This window comes from Meleagris gallopavo, chromosome 12 (genome assembly GCF_905368555.1).
Source record: "Meleagris gallopavo chromosome 12, MGAL_WU_HG_1.1, whole genome shotgun sequence".
Taxonomy (NCBI): domain Eukaryota; kingdom Metazoa; phylum Chordata; class Aves; order Galliformes; family Phasianidae; genus Meleagris; species Meleagris gallopavo.
The window spans coordinates 18,620,342-18,639,317 of NC_139415.1; the positions used below are offsets into that span (position 1 = coordinate 18,620,342).

Genomic DNA, 18,976 nt, shown 5'->3' on the forward strand with positions numbered 1-18,976 from the left:
GGACACTGAGGATGGAAAGGATCATCTCTAGATAAAAGGGTCCCCAGTGCCATGTGAAAACCTGCTCATGGACACTAGGGTGTACCAATGGGGATGCTCCAGTGCTAGGCATGACCGTATTTTGGAGGAGACCCAGCCATGAACTCTCTGGGAGCTACATCATGTGCTCAGAACCCAGCTCTGCCATGGGGATGGGGTGGCCTCCTGGACTACATCATCTTTCTACCCCATCCTCCAATACCTGAGCAAAACTCATCCCAGTGTCACCCCACACTCCTGACTGCTGCAGGCAGCTCTGATCATTTCTGCAGACAACACTTCTTCAGTGGAAACTCTATAACATTTTATAGATGGGATGGCCCTAACCCAAAGCCCAGATGGATTTCCAACAAGTGCTGGAGGCTGAGTGGCCCTGGGGAGCTGTGAACCTGCCTGGAGTGGGACGAGAGCCCCTGCAGCACCTGCAAACCCTGCTCTGTGTGCATAACTTGGATCCAGCACCAAACCTCGCTTAAATCTTTCGTTTTCCAGTCTCAAACCTTGCTTAAGTCTTGCATTTACCAGCACCAAACCTTGCTACCCTACGGAACCTGAACAGTGTCTGCCCCAGACCAGCAGGTTGGGAGGAGCAGGGGATGGGCACATTCCCACAGGGTGTTGTAGACCCCTCCTCTCAGAGCTCACTCACCACTTCTTGCCCCCAATGTCGTGCTGCTGCACTGTGTAGCCAAAATACGCATCCTTAGAGCCAGCGATGATTTTGGGCCTCTTAGTGTCGATGTTGAAGGTGTCACTGAGCCCTGGGGAGAGAAGGATCCCATTAAATACAGTGCAGAGATGGAAGAAGAAAGCACTTGTTACAGCAAGGGTGGTCAGACCCTGAAGAGCTGTGGAGCCCCATCTATGAGGATATCCCACACAGCCTGCCCCAGTCAGAACACAGGCTGGACCAGATGCTCTCCAGAATTGCCTCCAATCCCAACATCATTGTCCAGAGGGGCACAAAGCTGGTTTGATCACATCACAGCAGCTTGATGGCACAGCATCACCTTGACAACCTGCAATGGAAAGGAGGCTGAGACCCCAAACGCACTCAGCCCACCCCTCCTGCAATCACTGAAGGATGTAGGAGATGTGAGACTGCATTCCAGCACACAGCCATCCCCACTGACCACCTCCTGCCTTCTCCAGGGGCTTTGCAGCACCAAAGAGACAACAGTTAGATTCACATCTCACATGCAAGCAAAAGCTGATGTCACCAGGGGGATGCCAGGGAGAACAATTATAGAACAGCTTGAGGTGGAAAGGACATGTAAAGTCCATTTGGCCCCATTCCGCTGCAATGAACAGGACATCCACAGCTCCACCAGGTGCTCAAAGGTCCTCCGGCCTGACCCTGGGTGTCTGCAGGTTCAGGGCATTCAACCAGTGCCACTGCCTCACTATTCTTATTACAAAAAACAAACAAACACACACAAAAACCCAACCTTTTCCTATATCCAGTCTAAACCTCCCCTTTCTATAGCTGGTGTGGCTGTAATGCAGGGAGGGATGTAAGGCACTCAGCACATCCCAGCTTGTTTGCATCCAGGCAGCAAGTAACTGCTGGACCACTTAGCCTGCTGCAAATAAAGGATCCTGGCACTGCCCACAAGGCAGCTTTAGAGGCAGCAGAAGGGTCACGTTCAGTACTCATACAGATACAAAGGGGTTGTCAACAGGAGGAGTTGGGAAGCTGCTTCCCAGGCAGGAAATTTAGGATGGAAAGTGCTTTTGTAGGTAGGAATGTTAGGATTAAACCTGATTATTATTATTTTTTTTTTTTTTTGCAGTCATAGTGACAAATTGGCAATGTTGGCTTGATAAACAGAGAAACAGCCTCGCCAATGGAGAGCTGAGGTAAGAAGCTTTATAATCCTACAAAAAGAAATTCTAGAAAGCAGGGGAAAAAAAAAAAAAAAAAAAAAAAAGGAGACTGGGGAGAATGAGAGCCAGCACATTTTGTGGTAGTTTGACCTGATTTAACATTGCAAAACAAATCAAAACCTCCTTCAAGTTAACCATTGCCCACTGGAGACATGCAGGAGTCGAGCAGCAGGCACAGAGTGTGGCAGAGGGAGAGAAGAGTGCGCAGAGGGTGAGAACATCCTCCAAATTTGCACTGAAGAAGCATTTTCTTCTGTCAGTGCAGCTGGAATGGAAGCAGATGGTTATGGGGAGCAGGAATGCTGGGACCAGTTGGGGACAACCATCCTATGGCTCTTTGCTTTAATGCATTGGGCAGCTTTGAGCTCCTGGAGAAATAAAGAGCAGCTGAGCTGTTTGCAGGAGGCAGCTTGGAGAAGAAAAAGAACCAAGAGTGCAAGCACTTAATAGAACACAAAAGTCTCTAAATAGGGAGCAGCAGTGAGAAATGTGAGGTAGGCCAATTAATGCATGTGAGCAGAGTGTGAAGGTGTGAAGCAGTTTCCCTGGGCTTTGCTATCCCAAAGGATAGGCAATATGAAGGGGGAAGCCAGAGTGGAAGCTGAGCTTGGTTAGATTGCATTTAGGGTTAGAAAAGAGGGGGAGAAAAGGAAAGGAATGGTAAAAACATTCCCTCCCATCCTTACTGATCCCCTTGAAATCCTTGGGAGGGGTGCAGCACTGCTACTCTCAAGCATTCACATTTTTCTGGGATGTCTCCCCAGTGATTGAGGTATTAGAACTCAGCAGTTCGGGATCTTTTTCTCTCCATCTTCAAATGTCTCCACCAAGTCCCATAGCAGGGATGGAAAGAAAGAGACCACAACAGCAGAGCTGTGCTTGTCCAGCAAAAGCCACCGCCCACCCAAGGAGCCCAAACCCCATTCTGCAGCACTGCTTGGGTTCCAATCTGCTTCTCCTCCGCTTTAAAAGCACCCAAAAGCTCTTTTTTTTTTTTTAAACATAAATAATGCCTGTGTAGACATGAGGGGCTGCAGCTAACCTTGACCCAATCCCATAGTTTAAACCCATTGGCTCCCAAAACTGCAGTGAGATGGACATGGGCTCTGATGGCCAGCATGGCCCGTGCTTCCAGCAGGTACCAGGCAGAAAAACAAAGCTGTCAGGAAGAAAGCTTCCAGACAATGGATGGCAACACTGCTGGTATGTGGACACGGGAGGGAAGGAATTTAGGAAAGCAGACAGATGCGGGTGCATTTGAGGTAGAAAGAAAGAAAATAAATGTGTCAAGGTTTGAGCCGGCTTAAATTAATGGAAGTTTCTCTGAAAGGTTGTCAAGGAGATTTAGCAACCAGAGAGCTCAGCCTCATTTTCTTGTCAGAAGTGACATCACTGTCATAAATATGTGACCAAAACCCACATGTTTTGCTTGTGATCGCGCCAAGGCAGGAAGCCTCAAATACCTCCTTTCCGAACTGGAACTTCTGTTGAGTCCAAACTTTTGATTCTTGTCAGGTCAAATAATGAAAAGAGGGAAAATAAAGCACATTTGAGGAACAATGCTTGGGAAAAAAGGTACCTTTGCTGCCAAAAAGAATTAAAAAAAAAAATAAGTCCTCCCTGCGCAGCCATGAGCCACTCCTGTGCCAGAGATGCTCTCAGGGTCCCTGCATCTTCCTCCTGCCCAAATCTGTGCTTGTGCCCCCAGCTGGGTCATAGAATCATAATCAATGGAAAAGAGCACTAAGACCATCTAGTCCTACCATCAACCCATCACCCAACCGTCAACCTATCTACCCCTGGTCCCCATGGGGTGGGTGAAGGTTCTGCTAAGGTGCCTCAAGCTAAGAAGTTGGTGGCTGCTGCTCATTGGTTTGCTGCAAACTGCCAATTTGAGGAGATCAGAGCTGGGCAGAGGAGCTGCTAGAATAAATTCATTCTTACTGAGGGCACCCCCAAAGCTAGTGCTGTCGCAGCTCAGGACAAGGTGTGAGCATAGGGTGAAGCCCAACCTTTGGGCTCCTTGGCCCAAGAGCTGTCCTTGCACCATTCCCTTTCTTACTGCCCAAACCCATGCAGGAGAGACAACCTCCATAGTGTGGGACAGCACATACAAGACACTGCCACCGAACCACTGTGACCCACAGCACCCCAGTGTGTTCAGGGCAGCCAGCCAGGCTCCCATGATGGGATCCCCATTGCCACATGGGCTTTGGTGGCATCAGACACTGCTCTGCGGTCCATCTGTCACACATACTGTTTATTCTTATGTTCACGATCGGCTTAGAGAAGACTTTGAGGTTGATATGGAGTATTTAGGCAAAAGCTAGCAGGCTCCAAGGAGGAACAGAGTGGACCATATGTTCCTGTGCCTCCCTCCAGCCTCAGCCTCTATCAAATTCTGCCGAATGAAACACTGAAAGCATCAAATTCCTACCCAGGTCTGTATCTCAAAGCCAGCATTTGTCATCAGTTATTAGGAAACAAACGGAGCTCGGTGGCTGCCACAGCTGCAGATAGAGAGCCAGGGAATACTGGGGATGAACAGAAGATCAGTCAGAGATGCATGTGTTGTAACATTCCTGGTTACCCACAAAACATCTAACAAACAGCCCCGGGGCACTAGCTACAGCAGGACCTTGTGCTTCCACAGTTCAGCTTTCTGGCCCCCCAAAAGCAGGGGAGGAGCTGTGTGGCTGCATGAATTGCAGCAGACCATGTTTAACAGCATCGAGGAACACATCGATTATTCATTCGCAATGTGTTCACCAGGGATAACACAACCAGCAGTGGGGGATGAATGTCAGCTGCTCTCTAAATGCTCCTTTCCTGGGGAGATGCCTAGGGAGCAATGGGAGGCTCATCATAAGGCTCTGGGATGGAGATGGACTTCCAACTCTCAAGTTGCCCACCGATTACCAGTGGCCAAACCTTGGCTGTTGGATGGAAGACTTGAGGTGTGGGACATTCCAGCCCTGATCTTTGGGTTCTGCAGCCACGCAGCATTTAGTTCCCGTCAGCAAAGCCTTAGGCACAACTGCTAGAGGTCCCCTGTGACCCCACCTGGACCATCCCAAACATGTCCCACAAAGCAAGCACAAGAGTTTTACCATTTAGTGACCCTTTTGTGAAGGGATGAACAAGGAAACTAACGCAGGAAAACAAATGCACGCTGTGAAATGACAGAAGTTATTGCATCTAAGGATGACTTCCTGAAGAAATCTATCTTCATACCTGTTCACACACCAAGTCCCCAGGGTGTAAGTATCATCTCTCTACAATCTACTACCCAACACAGCCAACGCCTGGAGGGTTTACTGCAGCAAGCCCTCAGCCTGGATTTTAGCCATTTGTCCACAAGATGTATGGCACTGTGGCCCCCAGGCACCACGATGCCCCCAGTACTGAGTAACCCGTGAAGGATGCCCCATGCCCACCAGCACCAGGGACATGGCGGTGTCTCCGGGACTCCCAGCCCAGGTGAGTGCCCTACAGACAACAGAACACTCAGTGGCTGCCTGCACAGCAAAGGGACAGTTCCCAACAATGCACGTCCCAGCTCGGTGCCCACACACAGCACAGACTTGCTTTGAGTTAGCCAGTCCTCAGCAAAATACATTGAAGTACAGCCATGAAGCATTGGGTCTGGCTGGGTTCAGAGACCACCGCAACGTGCTGGAAGCAGTTTAACCCTTTCTATGTCTCTGTCACCCCCAGGAGCAGCACCATCCCCCTCAGTCACCATACAGACAACGATACCCACGGTCAGAAACGCTCAACCCGAGGATTTTTATTCAGCCCGAAGCAGAAGCACAGATTTACCACAGCCCTGAGCTCACTCTGTAATAGCTCTACAAGCAGCAGCTCTTTAAGAGGAGTTCACTGAGGGACTCTGTTGCCCACGTAAGCACGGCCGGCCGCAGCGCTCTGCCCCGCAGCTCCACGCAGGCAGCCCCGCGCCCTCCGCCATGCGAGCCATGCACACATGGTCCCCATTAGGCACAGAAAAGCAGCCCCGCCGCGGCTGGCTTGAAACCATCCAGCAGCAGTGCTATTAGCAAGGAGAAAAACAAAAGGAAAACAAAAAAGAAAGTGTTGGCTTGCTTTCCATTGGGATGTTTAGAAATGTTTACAGTGGCATTAGCTCTCGGTGCTGCCGGGGACGTGCAGACACCGGTGGTGCTCCTGGTAGTGGGAGTGAGCTCTTTTCTTCACTTTGAAGCTGAGCAGCCCCAGCCTGGGCTGTGTGCAGGAAGCTGCCAGCTGCAACCACAGCAGGATGGAGCCTCCTGCAAGCAGGCAGCAATGGGCTGAGCTCTGTCCCATCCCAGCCAAACAGGGCTGCAGGAGCACATCCATAAGCAAGACACAGACCTAAAGACCTTCTTCACTTTTTTTAATCCCAGGCACTTTTCTTCATAGCAACTTCACACACAGCAGGGTAAGGTACGTTATAAGCTAGATGAAGGATGCAAGAATTAACCCAAGGTAAAAAGGTCCTGTTGTCTAGGGGACTTATTTCTCCTCTGTTCTATACTCCAGAAAGCTGCTTAACTAATCCCACTCATGCCCACAGCCTGGACGGGGAAGCACTCCATCCCTTTTGACTAACTCTCCGCCTGCCTCCAAGGTACCCGGTTCCCTCCCTCCTGCTCCAACAGCCCCATCGAACCTGGGCTTTCCCAAATACCTTCCTTCCCTTTGCATAAGCCAGCAGGAGTTCTTTTTCCCAGACACAGAGGGAAGTGGGCTCTTACCGGGCAGGAGGCAGAGGGAGCAGGCGAGGAGCATCCTGCTGGGAAGGTCCATGGGAGCACCGGGGGCTCCCCGGCCCCGAGCATCTGCCGGAGACACCCAGCCAGAGTGGTAGCCCCGCTCAGAAAGCCCTTTCCTTATCCCCAGCCTTCCCCTGCTCCCTGACAGCAGACGAGCATTGGGAGGGAGTGGGAGGGACGAGTGAGGCTTGGAGGAGGTACAGCAGGAGAGGGGACAGCCTGCACGCGGCCACGGCACCCTTTAGGGATCGGGTCAGGGTTGGAGCTGTGCTGGATGGAATCCGTGTTCCCATGGCACGCTGCTGGGTCCCCATGCCTCAATGGGACTGGTGGCAAAAAGTCCGCACGGGGCCACCGTTGAGGGTGGTGTCACCACTGCTGTGCTGTCACCCCATTTCAGGCACTACATCCACTGGGGAGCGGGAGCAAAGCAGCAGGGCACCAAGGAGCACCTCCTGGGCTGTTCCCAGGCGCTATGGAATGCTTTGACTCTGCGTGTCCCTCGGGTTGGCTTCCCTGAGAATTGTCATCAACAGCCCTGTCACCTCCAGGTGGGCTGAACAGCCCCAAACATACTACACAACATCTCCTGGGTGAATATTTCCTCCCTCCCCAAATCTAGGAGCAACCTGTGGAGGATGCACCCACTGCTGCACGTTTAATTTCAGACCCCAGAGGCCCCTCCAAACCTTTCTTCCAACCCCAATCAAAGGGAGTTGCTGCCTGCACAGACCATGCTCCACCAGACCAAGGTGTGCCCTACACTTCTCTTACCACCCAGCTGATAGGGAAGATCTGAAACAGCTCCAACCAGCAGCATCCCTACTTGCCAACTCTCTGCCAGACAGCTTGGGGGCTGCAGAAGTAGTTCACTCAAGATACTCCTCTAGAAGCAAGGGAGTGCCTAGGAGAAGCAGTTCCTTTTCCTACTCCCCCTTCCATCCCACGTATATACATTCTGGGGCACCAGGGGGAGAGGACACATGTCTGGAACAGAGATCAAAGCAGTAGTGGGATCCAAACTGTCTCAGAGATGCAAACACTCTGGAGCCTGTTTGCACTGCACCCCTTCCCCCAGCAAAATGCTGTTGGACAAAATCAAATGCTTTCAGCTCCTAACTGCACTTGCCAGCTGTCCCTCCCATACCTTAATCTGAAAGGGGGGAAAAAAAAACAACCAAAAACACAACAATTTCAGGGAGCAGCAAGAGATGAAGGGAGCAGAATGCAGGGTTGGAACAGACATTTCCCTGCTCACGAGCCTCATGTCTCACACAGCACCAGGGATGCCCCAGACCACGCAGCTCACACCACAGTGCTACAGCATCTCCTGACCCAGCAGCACTGCTGCTCGTCCCCAAAGCATGGTTACAGAGCTGAACCTGGGATTTTCCTCTCCAACCTGCACTGAGCTGGGGAAGCTTTCTCCTTCAGCCCTGCTCTGTTCCATCAGCTGTCCACCAGCAGCTTGCACATCTCCTGGGGTCTCTCATTAGCTTGAGTTGGAGCCATTTGCAGCACATCACTGCGCCTCAGCGCTGCTTCCCCAGCACAAGTGCCGAGGGTTCAAGGAGAGGAGCTATGCTAACACTGATGTCATGCTCCCAAAATGTAAACAGCTGTCTGTGGAAGGGCTAGATGGGAAAACACAAACAAGGAAATAGGGAAATAATGGCATTTCACCCTCATGCAAAAATGTTATTTGAGGAAAGCAAAGTTATTATGGGACATCCCGTGATATTCCAGCTGCAAGCTCAGCACAGGGCCCTTTAACATCCAAGAAGCCTACAGCAGATAAATCTCATCTATTCATCATATGATATTAATCCTGTAAAAAGCAAAGAACTGGGCTCATGTTAAGTGCTATTCTCCCTTTCTTTTTCTTGGATCCCAGTGCAGTTTGAGCTCTGGTCTATCCAACCCAGTGCTTTCCAAAAACTCAGCCTGCAGAGGAAGGATGAAGGAGGGACCAGTGCAGTGCCCTGGGGCAGAACACAGCCCCAGGCAGCTGATGGAGGTTATTTTTCATTGCCATCACTTTATTTCTGACATCTTTCCTACCCCAGCTGCAATGAGCAGCAGTGGGAGCACTTCGGGGAGGGCACAACAGCCATCTCCAATAGAGACCAGTGGGGCTGGAAACAAACAGCCCTCCCCAGCCCCACACAGCCACTTGGCAGAGCACTAGGAAAAGATGTGCTGCAATCTGTGCCTGGCTCTCAGCGAGTCCCAGTGATGGGGTTCTTCACTTTGGGTTCTGCTGGGGGCAGGGGGTGTTCAGAACAGGGATGCAGGTGCACACAGCATCGCTCCTGCTGGTTGCTCAGGCACTGCACTGCAAAACCAAACCCAACCCCACGTGAGTGGTATGGAGTCCTCAGGGCCCTCCAGCAGCCAGGAACAAATGGATGGAGAAAGTGAGAGGGGAAAATTTTGCCTTGAAATCAGAGCAAAGCAACAGCTCTTGGTGCAGGAGGGCAGCCCTCAGCTTCAGCCCCATGAAGACACATGGCTCAGGTGCCACACGTTTGCAGCCCAAATCCTCGTGCTGCCCCTGCAAGGCCAACACGTGACAAAGTGCAAACCATGATCCACACATACTGTAGACAGTGCTCTGCAGCCAGACGCTCCTGAGGTTAAACCAACCCATCCCTCTAGCAGGGAAAGCAAACCCCAGCACTGAACCTGCACCTGAGCAGCATTCTGCTTCCTTCAGCCCTTCCTGCACACAGCAGGACCTCACCCAGTGCTGCTGCAGGTTGGGAGGAAGCAAGGAGAGAATAAGCAGGGTGGCCTCTATCCAGGCAGCAAGCTCACTTGGCTGCAGAGCTGCACAGGGAGTGACACAAGCTGTTTCTCAGCCATTCCCATAGGGAAGATCTCATGTCTTCCCCACATTAACAGTCCTGGATGGGCTTCTTAAGAAATCTGGATAGGAGAAAGCTGCGCTGACTGTGCCCTCACTCAGAGCCAGGAGGCAGTGCTGGATGACCCCAGGTTCTATCCTGAATTGAGCAAGACTTTGTGCACCTCTCACAAGGAAAATCCTGCAAATAAACTTCAGCAGCCATCCCTGAATCCTAGCCGGGTCACTGCTGAAGCTCCCACCCACAATTCTTCCAGACTAAAAGCACAGACCGGTGTGCTAACAACCTGAATTTACTTTCCCTTGTGTTTACAACTCATCCCACACATTCCCAATATGTTTTCCTACATGTGCTCAGTTTTCCCTAAATTCAGCCTCCCCCCGCTCCTCGCTCCTGACCTTCAGGAGGGTGTCATGCACTGGACACAACCACTCTGTGAGATACAGAAGGACTAAGCCAGGATACAAGGAATGTAAACAGAGGCCAGGAATGAAAACAAAACCCCCAGTTCCCAAATCCAAACAGAGAAAGGGCTGATAGGGTCGCACGGTGTGTTCCAAAGTGAGCTGCCTGGGATGAGAGCAATGTGGTACCCAAGGCTGCTCCTCCGCTATGTTTTGAGGAGGGATGGGGCAGGGGGTGCTCAGCACAAAGCCGGACACCCCCTTGGGGGTCTCAGGGGTGGGCAGGGGATGGTCACCTGGGGATGAGGGGGGGGGATGAGGTGCACGTGGTGCTGCCACGCCTGGCTGTCATGTGGCCGGCTGAGCTCAGAGCCCTGGAGAGTTGGTTGTCCAAAACAAAGGCTGATGTAAACACAAAGCCATGCTCTTCCAGGGATTAGCAGCTCTGCACGAGGCCAGGAAACCTTACGTCGTCTGAGAGCACGAGGCTGGAAATGAAAGCAGGCGGCAAGAAGGGAGATCTCAGACAGACAGGCTAAAAGCCTTAGGGAGCCATCCGGAGGGCTCCAAGCACTCAGCTCCTCACCCATTGCCTTTCTAATCAACAGCACAGTGTGGGGAGCGACCTTGGGGTCCCAACACAGGGATCCCATACTTTGTGGTACCCAGCACAGCAACTGTGAGCACCCTGGGCACAGCTGGGGAGGGTGGATGAGGCGAGGACCCTCCTGGTTCTCCAGGCTCAAAGCAATGCAGGGAAATAGCTTCACCTCTGGAAAGCAGCTTGGAAGCAGCGCAGTGTTTGGAAGAACTCTGCCCTCAGCACTCCATCAGCATTGCTGTATTTATCAGCCTTGGCCAGAAGGCTCCTCTCTGTGCCACCAGGTTCACGCTCCAGCCAAGCACTCCCACAGCGAGCACCAAGGCTCTCCCAGCTCAGATACACTTCCACACTTGGGTTTAGGACTGTGCCAGGTTGATTTGCACAAAACCCCTCCTAACCAATGCGATTGCGATACATCCTGCAGAGCCCCAGCAGCCAGGGTGCTCACTGCTGGGCGTTTCAGAGCTCTTGGCCCCCAGCTGTAAACATCCACCTCCCAACAGACTGCTCCACAGCTTCCTGACATGGGTTAAGCCCACTCACCCCAGCCGGAGCCCAGGCTGACCTTCCCCAGGTGCTGTCCCAGTGACTTCACAGCTCAGGCAGCTCCACCACCACATTTACAGAGCATTAGCGTCAAAAAAAGTACCGTTTGCTGCTGAGGAATTTCTCTGTTTGCTTACCTAGCATTATTTTCTCCCATTTATTTAGTCTCTCCCTCTTTATTTCTCACTCCAGATGAACGAGCCCCGAGAATCCTAAGCAATCCATCTGCCACAAACCCGTTGAACACCAAACACTGCACTTTTGCACTGACCTCATGGAGTCAATGTAAACCCCATCACCCCAGCCAGGACCACAGAGCCGGGTGCTCAGCCATGGGGCCAGCATACAGCACTGCATCCCACGGCCTTCCACAGAGAACGATGCTCCATCAGACCTTCATCCACTTAATTGAAAGTATTCCAACATCTCGCCAATAAACCCAGAATATTTCCCCTGGGAAGTTTTCCACAGCAGGAAAAAAAGCCCTCTTGCGTAAAGCTCAACTATTTATTATTAATATTATCTCCCACTCCACGGAAGTTCTATTTACAGCTGCACACTTCTGCTGCCTCCATTTGCCCACAATACAGAGATTCCTCTCAGTCTGGAAAGAGCTGCTTCGCAATATGAGTTCTGGAGCTCATTCCCCACCCCCCTTTTAATTCTACTGAAGTGATACACAGCTAAGCCTGAAATACAAACGGTAAAGCCATTCAAACTCATTTGTTGGAGAGGATGCCAAACTGGCTTTGTGCAGTTGGCAGCCCATAAAAATCACAACATCAGAGGAGATCTTGATTAATACGCTGCTGAACGTACTGGAGGGGAAAATATGCAACAGAAAAGTGACTCTGGGCACGGAATCGTTTGCAAAGAAGGAATTAAGAAATAGACTCCCAAACTTTTTCCTTTTTGCTGCTGCAAAATGAGGAGGCAGAAGGGTGCCGTGCACATCCCCTAAGCACCCAAGGGATGGGACAAGGGGCACCAAGCACTGGCAAAGCACAAAGCAGGGCAGATTTTTGGGACTGATGCTCCAGGTCCTCCCAGCCCCAAGCCACAAGGAAGAGCAAAAGAGATGTAAGTTTTTTCCACTTTGAAACCAAAAATATGCTTTTTTTTCCCCCCCTTAAAGGAAAACCACACAACAGTCTTCTTTAAAGTGAGCTCTAAGGGGATTCAGAAGCTCTAGCAAGGGGAAACAGAACAAATCTGAGGCTCACTGGGAGCCAGGAGCAGTGCTGGGGTGCATGTCACTATGGGTGAGATGGGGACTGCATCCTCACACTGCCCCAGTGGAACTGCAGTGATGGATTGGGATTGGAGAGACTGAGTCAGTTCAACATAGCAGTAAGTGCATCGCCCACCCTGAGAGGCAGTTGGATCAGCACAACCAGCCCTCATGCTTTCACAGAGCGTCTCCTCCAAGTGTCTCGAATGCTTTTCCAAACCAGACAGGCCAACAAATTGGATCTGCTGTTGCCCATTCACCTGAGTCCAAGAGCAGAGCTGGCGCCCTGCAGACAGCCTTCTGTGAAGAATCAGGAGATGAGCCATTTTTAGGCACTGGAGAAAGATGTGACACATTCCAGGTGTCTGGAGAGCGCTGGGCTCTGCCAGCTGTGCTCTGCTAAGGCCATTACTGGCCCAGTGCTGAGGGAGCGCAAACATCTCAATCCCTGCCCTGCAGGTAGCAATGGCCAGGACCTCACATCCCTGTGCTGGGGGCATCAGCTCCTGGTTACCCCATGGGCCAGCACCTGCATTAACGTGAACACGGAGGTGGGAGCTCAGCAATGTGCAAACCAGAAGCAGTCAGCCCTTTGGGAGAGCATCCAGTGTCCTTCACGTCTATTTGGAAAGCACAAGTTGGGGGCAAGGTGCTCAACTCTTCCACCCATGGCTGATAATAAATACAGGCAAGTACCACAGCGTACACACTGCTACAGGCTTTTGAAGTTTCCTCTCTCCCATCCACCTTGGGCCACCCTAACAGCCCCATCTTTTCTGTTGTAGGAAGCCTGAAGCACAGACAAGCCAGCTAAGTTGCATTTGCTGACACTATGGCCATTGCTTTGAAAACAAACGGGCTCTGCTGGGAATAGCATGGATTAGAAATTAGAGAAATCAACAAAGCCTACGTGCCCTGGTATTGAGAATGCAGACTTTTAACAGTGGTGCTGGAGATGCAGCACATGAGCACAGCAGGGAAAGGCACAGACATCCAACACAGTCTCTGGTGTCACACCTATAACCAGCACAGATCGTATTAGTGCAAAGTTCCCTGCTTCTGCCAAGGAATTCACAAGCCTGATTTTTAAGAAAGAAACAGCCCATATAAGGTGCTTCTTTGTTAATGAAATCTACGGCTTTATTACAGAGCTGAATGCCAACACATTCTCAGATTATTTTATTTTTTTGGGGAAGGGAAGGAAGGTTGAACGCATCCAGCAGGAAGGCAGCTCTCGCAGGGAACGCCGACCCACTGCTCACTGCAGTGCTGAGCCATCTCCTGGCCGCCTGTCTGGCACAGCTGTGCCATACAGCATGGTCTGCAGGGCAGGAAATGCCAGCCCAGGGCTTCCAATTAGAGGAATGGAGAAAGATCAGAAAAAGGAAAATGCGAAGGCGTTGAACACAGCCCCCATCCTCCTGGCTCACATTGAAGCACTGTCTCAGCATCTGAACACACGCACTGTGGATCGTGTGGGTAGACAGGGAATATTTCATGCTGAGGTGCTCACTGCCTGGCTGAACCAGTGGCTTCTCTTCCCATTGCCCAGCATACAAACTCCAATGTCCCAGCACAGAGCTGCTGTGAAACCACTAAGCACCACTCTGATCTGGAGCCGCTCGCTCCTGTTCAGGAATTCAATTCAATCCCGCTGCATGCCTAAAGCCATGGAAGATCCAAGTCTTCACCTTTACTTCGGTTTCAGCTTTTCCCATGGCAATCAGTGCAAAACAAGATGGGAAAGAGTCAACCCTTTGCTACAGTGCCCGCAGCCACGTGGTCTGTACTCACACCCCATTCCACCTGCTAACAGAAGCTCCTGAGCAGCTTTCTCCTCCAGCCCCCCCCCCATTATTGCAGCCACCACCTTCACGGTCACCATATTAACACTTATTTCCTACGTTCCTCACAGGGCACAGCCAGGAGAGCATGGCTGTGCAGGGCGGTGCACACATGGCCACATTCCAGCGCCGGGGATGAGTCAGTGGCACGGAAATGCCGGCTCACGGGGAGGATGCAGCATCAGCAAGAAACCTGCCCTGGTGTAATGAGAACAAGATGTTGTGCTGCTGGAGCTGCTCGCGGCCGGCATGCTGCAGGGCTGTGCCAGCATGGGCTGGCCCTGATCCTCGCTGCCTGGGGAGGGCAGAGCAGGGATGGGTTCATTTTGCTATCCGAACCCAAGCGCCAGCATCTCTCCTCCAGCAGACGGTGCTGCACATCACCCACTGCATCTGTTCATGTCACAGCTTGGAAGGTACAGACCACCCTGTTCATAGGAGGTATTTACACCAAGTGCAGCACTGCAATAATAAAAGCACCCAGGTGAGCAGATCTGCCTCGAAGCAGGTTTAAAGGTCTTCCTCTTGGTGGAGAAGCGCATTGTTATGTGCCATCTGTGGGCCACATTTGTAGCAGCCATACATGGAGCACTTACAAAATGATGCTGGGACTGCTGGGAGCCCTAGGAGCACATGGGCCACAGATGGGTGCACAGAGGCATCATCCTCTAGTAGAGGAACTGCCCCGACTTACAGGACAGCAAAGGGCACTTCCACCTCCTGCAAGCACTTCCCATGTTACAGCAGATTTCCTCCTTTCTCTGCTCCATGAGCAGCACAGCCACCTGCTGAACCCACTGCTTTTCCCCCATGCCCTGAGCAGAACCCATCCCACTCTTGGCTCCAGTTAACTGTACTTAGCTCTTAGGGGAGGGGGATGCAAATACAGTTTTGCAGACTGCAGAGAGAAGAGCACAACATTTTGCAGCTTTTCTTTGCCACTGGGAGAACAGGTGCCCACGTGCTGCAGCAGGTGGGCAGCTCAGGGGCACACAGACCTGCTTGTTGCTTGGGGAGGGGAAAAGCATCAGGAGATGTCACGGTATCTCTGGATGTTGCACTCATGGTGCTTGAGAAGGGCAACAGGACTCACCCAACCCTTTGAAGTCATCTCTCCCCCAACACCAGAGGTCCACAGGACTCCAGGATGGAGATATAGGAAGTTGGTGTACTCAGGTGCCAATAAATCACTGCCCACATGCGCCACAGCCTACCCGCATCCATCAGACACTGTTGATGCCGGAGCACCCCAGCTCCACTCCATCCCTGGGCTCTCCGTGCTGAACCCCTGCTATATCCATCATTACAGGACCTCTCAGGTGTAAGATTACTCCATCAGCTATTTTTTTCCACAGTCCTATCATATAGGAATCTCATTTTATGTGTCCAAGTCTTTATTTCCCTTCAGCACGATGTATAGGTTATCCACTTACAGAAGCAAAGCCGTTCCTTTCATCTCATGTTATAGCCCCTGTTGTGCTGCCTACCCACACCTGAAAGCCATTCTGGGGAGCTCTCAATTACCCTGCTGCTGCCATACCAGCCAGGGCCTGCTAGAAGCATCAAACAGAATGAGATTTGTGCTTTCTCCTCTGCAGCACTTGGCAGCCCATCCCAGGCTGCGTCTCATCGGGGTGCAGTCAGGGAGGAATCTCTCACAGCATTTTTCCCTTTACAGCCCCCCCTCCAATTACTCTTCCGAGCAGTAAGTGGATCTGTCCCAAATATGAACACCTTTGATCCAAGGGCGAGAAGAGCCTCCAAAGTCCTCTGAAAGGAAAATTCAGAGCAAAGCTGGAAGCACCCCAAAAAGAAGCTCTTCCACAGCAGTTCCAAACATTTGTGAGACTGCTCCTTACTCCATCATTTCAGCTGCATTCCCTTTATGCATGCAACACACATCCACAGGCTCACACAAACAACTTCATTATTAAACCTCCCAAGTTTATTCACAGGAAAGTGAATAAGACTTAAAAAATGAGGATGCCAGCTCCCCTGCTGCCTGCAGACAGCTCTCCCCAGCACATGGGGGGAGCAGCATAGAGCCATCCCCCAAGCAGCTGCAGGGCTATAGCAGTGCTGCACCTCTTCTCACCCCAAAGCCCTTTGGGGCAGAACCCAGCTGGGAGGAGGGGGTGCCAACCCCGGGGCTACTCAGTGCCTCCAGCTGTAGAACAGATGCACAGCACAGTTGGGACACAGCCCCTGCTCAGGTGCCCCAACCCCACTCACCCCCATGGCTGTGGACACCCTGTTGGGGACACAGGGCAACAAGCATCAAGCTGAGGTTGCTTCACAGGCAGTACCTGAGGCAGGAAAGCAGAGATTTACACCAATTCAGAGCCAGTCAAGATGAGGGATAGAGGTTCCACGTAGAGATATGAAAAAGGTATTCCCTACAGGGAGCACAGTTGCATTGGCCTGGCATCATCATCGAGGCCAGCAGCACCTTCTCACCCCACAAAGAGCCTGCAGAGCACAAGGACACACGTGGTGCAGAGATACACCCACAGGGGTGAACCCACCATCACATCACCTGCAGCCTCATGAGCAGCACCTTCCAACCCTGAGCAGCCAAAGCCAGCAGCTCGCTCCTACCCACAGACCAGCAGGGCTGGAAGATGCTGTATAGAAGAGAAACCACCTCTGCAGCACCCAGGGACCCTCCAAACAGCAGACCCGAACTACTCACCTCCAGAGCAGCACAGCTCCACGCAGCACCAGAGCACTCCCCTTACACCAGCCCCGCCCTTTTAAAGCAATTAGCTGCCAATTAGCACCTTCAGCTTAACGAGCTGTTTCTCTCCCAGCTGGCGCCGCACTGCTGTCACGCCCAGCATCGAGGTGCTCCCTCTGCAGTCCTGGGGATGAATACAGGGGGAGATGGAGGTGCCTTAAGCCAGAGGGGAGTGTGAAACACCCCACGGTGTTCTGCACCGTCACCCCGATCCACGTTTCCAGCAGGATCTCACTGGGTTTTTCCAGAAAGATGTGACTATACATCATTGGAGCTGCACGAAATACGCATACCACGCATAGGTGCACTTCTGGTGCAGGAAAGAGGTCAAGCAGCCTCCAAACTGCTCCTAGAGGCGGCAGCTAATGCATTTTGTTCATGTACTGGGTACCAGCATCACCTACTGCTGCTTGGGGCTGCAGACAACAGCGCTAAACCTCGCCTCTCATTTAGCAACATGTCCGAAGCATCGCAGAAATCCTTTGTCTGCCCAGAGTCGGTGCTGGAAGGCAGCAGCTCTCTTTGTCCGGGTAAACTGAGGCACATACGAACGGCGGTGTCTGCGGGCTCAGCCCCAGCCCCTGCCCTTCCCGCAGCGCGGAGCTGTGCGGGGCGGCTGCCGGCGCTAGGGGGCAAACGCGGCCGCGGATGCTGCGGGGATTCGGGCTGGGCGCCGGGATGCGCATCGCAGCCCCTCCCCGTAGCGCTGCTATCCCCCACGTTCAGCCCTTGGAGAATGCTCCAGAGCATCCCAGGTTCGGACCCTAAGGATGCTGCAGTACCGCTGGCTGGGAAACAAAAAATGCGAAGCGCGTGGGCTCGGCATCCAAAATGCGGTGTTCTCCTCCTGCTCAGCCCCACAAGGATGCTGCAGCGTGCCCTGGTCCAGCCCCGTGCTGGCACGCGTTGGCTGCTCTGCCCCACCGATGGGCTGTAGGAAGGTAACACAGCAACGCCACCTGGAATCAGGGCTGTGCTCAGCTCACGGGGTCGGGGGCAGCCGGGGGTCCCTAGCAGGGCTCGGCGGTGCTGCAGCCCCCGCTCCGAGCAGCCCTGGGCAGGAAGGGCCGCCCCCATCTCCCTCCTCCCGCCCCACAGCGCGGGGATGCTGCAGCGCAAATGGGCCGTGCGTTTTGGGTTTCCCTTTATAATGCATATTGGATGCAACTGCCAACACATTCACCGAACAACAGAGCTATGGAAAACCCTTCTTCCATTGCCCGGGCTGGCTTCCCGCAACCAGGACTCGTGCCAGAGCTCTCTGCTTAAGATGGAGTCCTATTTCCACACCCCTTGCTGTGGGGTGAGTTCCCAAGTCCTGCCACTTTCCCCTCTGCTACAGATCCTCCGTCCGTCCAAAGGCAGCACACGCCTTTCCCCAGCAGGAGAGGGCTCAGAGCAGCCTTAAATCCATGCTCTGTTCAAACCCAAATTTGTCTGCCTGAGCTCAGCTAGGAGGATGCAAACAAATGAGTGGTAGAGAATGAGCTCATGGGGGCTCAGCGTGGGTCCTCGGTGGGGACTCTGCATGGCACCCACCTCTCATCTCTGTGTGCTGCTCCCAGGGCTGCATATCCACCCCATGGGGCAGTAATGAGACCTGGGAAGCTCTTGAGGTGTACCCACAGCCCATGGGTCCCAGAGCACCCAAGGCCTGGGAGGCTGAGGCTGGAGATCAGTGCATGGCTTTAACCTCTCCCTCTGTTGCTTGTATGCCTTGAGTTTTCTGAATCAGATTCTTTCCTAGCAGCAATCTCTTCCTGCTCAAAACTTGGCAGCCCCTTCCCTCCAAAATGCCAGCAGACATCTCAAGAAGGGTTCTTTGTTCTTTGTCTGAGACCAGTGCAGGAAAGACAGGGATGCTCAGCCTGGCATCTGGGACTGTGATGAGCCTCCAGGTCAACCTATGGGTGCTCCTGCAGGCACAGGGGTGGGGTGAAGCAGGTCCTAAAGTAGGGATGAATATTCCTGGAGCAATCTGTCTCCTTGAGATGTTGCTTGAACGTCACTGCTGACAGGACAAGTTCTCTGGTTTTCCCTCT

The 18,976-nt window shown here is 52.5% G+C and overlaps 1 protein-coding gene across 3 annotated transcripts in view; it reads right to left on the reverse strand.

Moving 5' to 3' along the window:
• The window catches only part of ITGA11 (integrin subunit alpha 11), a 32,824-nt gene extending 25,937 nt beyond the window's left edge, over nt 1-6,887 (reverse strand). For all 3 annotated transcript variants that reach the window (XM_085234263.1, XM_085234262.1, XM_085234264.1), the window contains exons 1-2: nt 6,684-6,887; nt 689-800 (exon numbers count right to left, since the gene is read on the reverse strand). In XM_085234263.1, the coding sequence (XP_085090389.1) occupies nt 689-800; nt 6,684-6,735 (164 nt within the window). In that variant the 5' untranslated portion in view covers nt 6,736-6,887. The remainder of the gene's footprint in view (nt 1-688; nt 801-6,683) is intronic.
• Nucleotides 6,888-18,976: the final 12,089 nt, after the last annotated feature.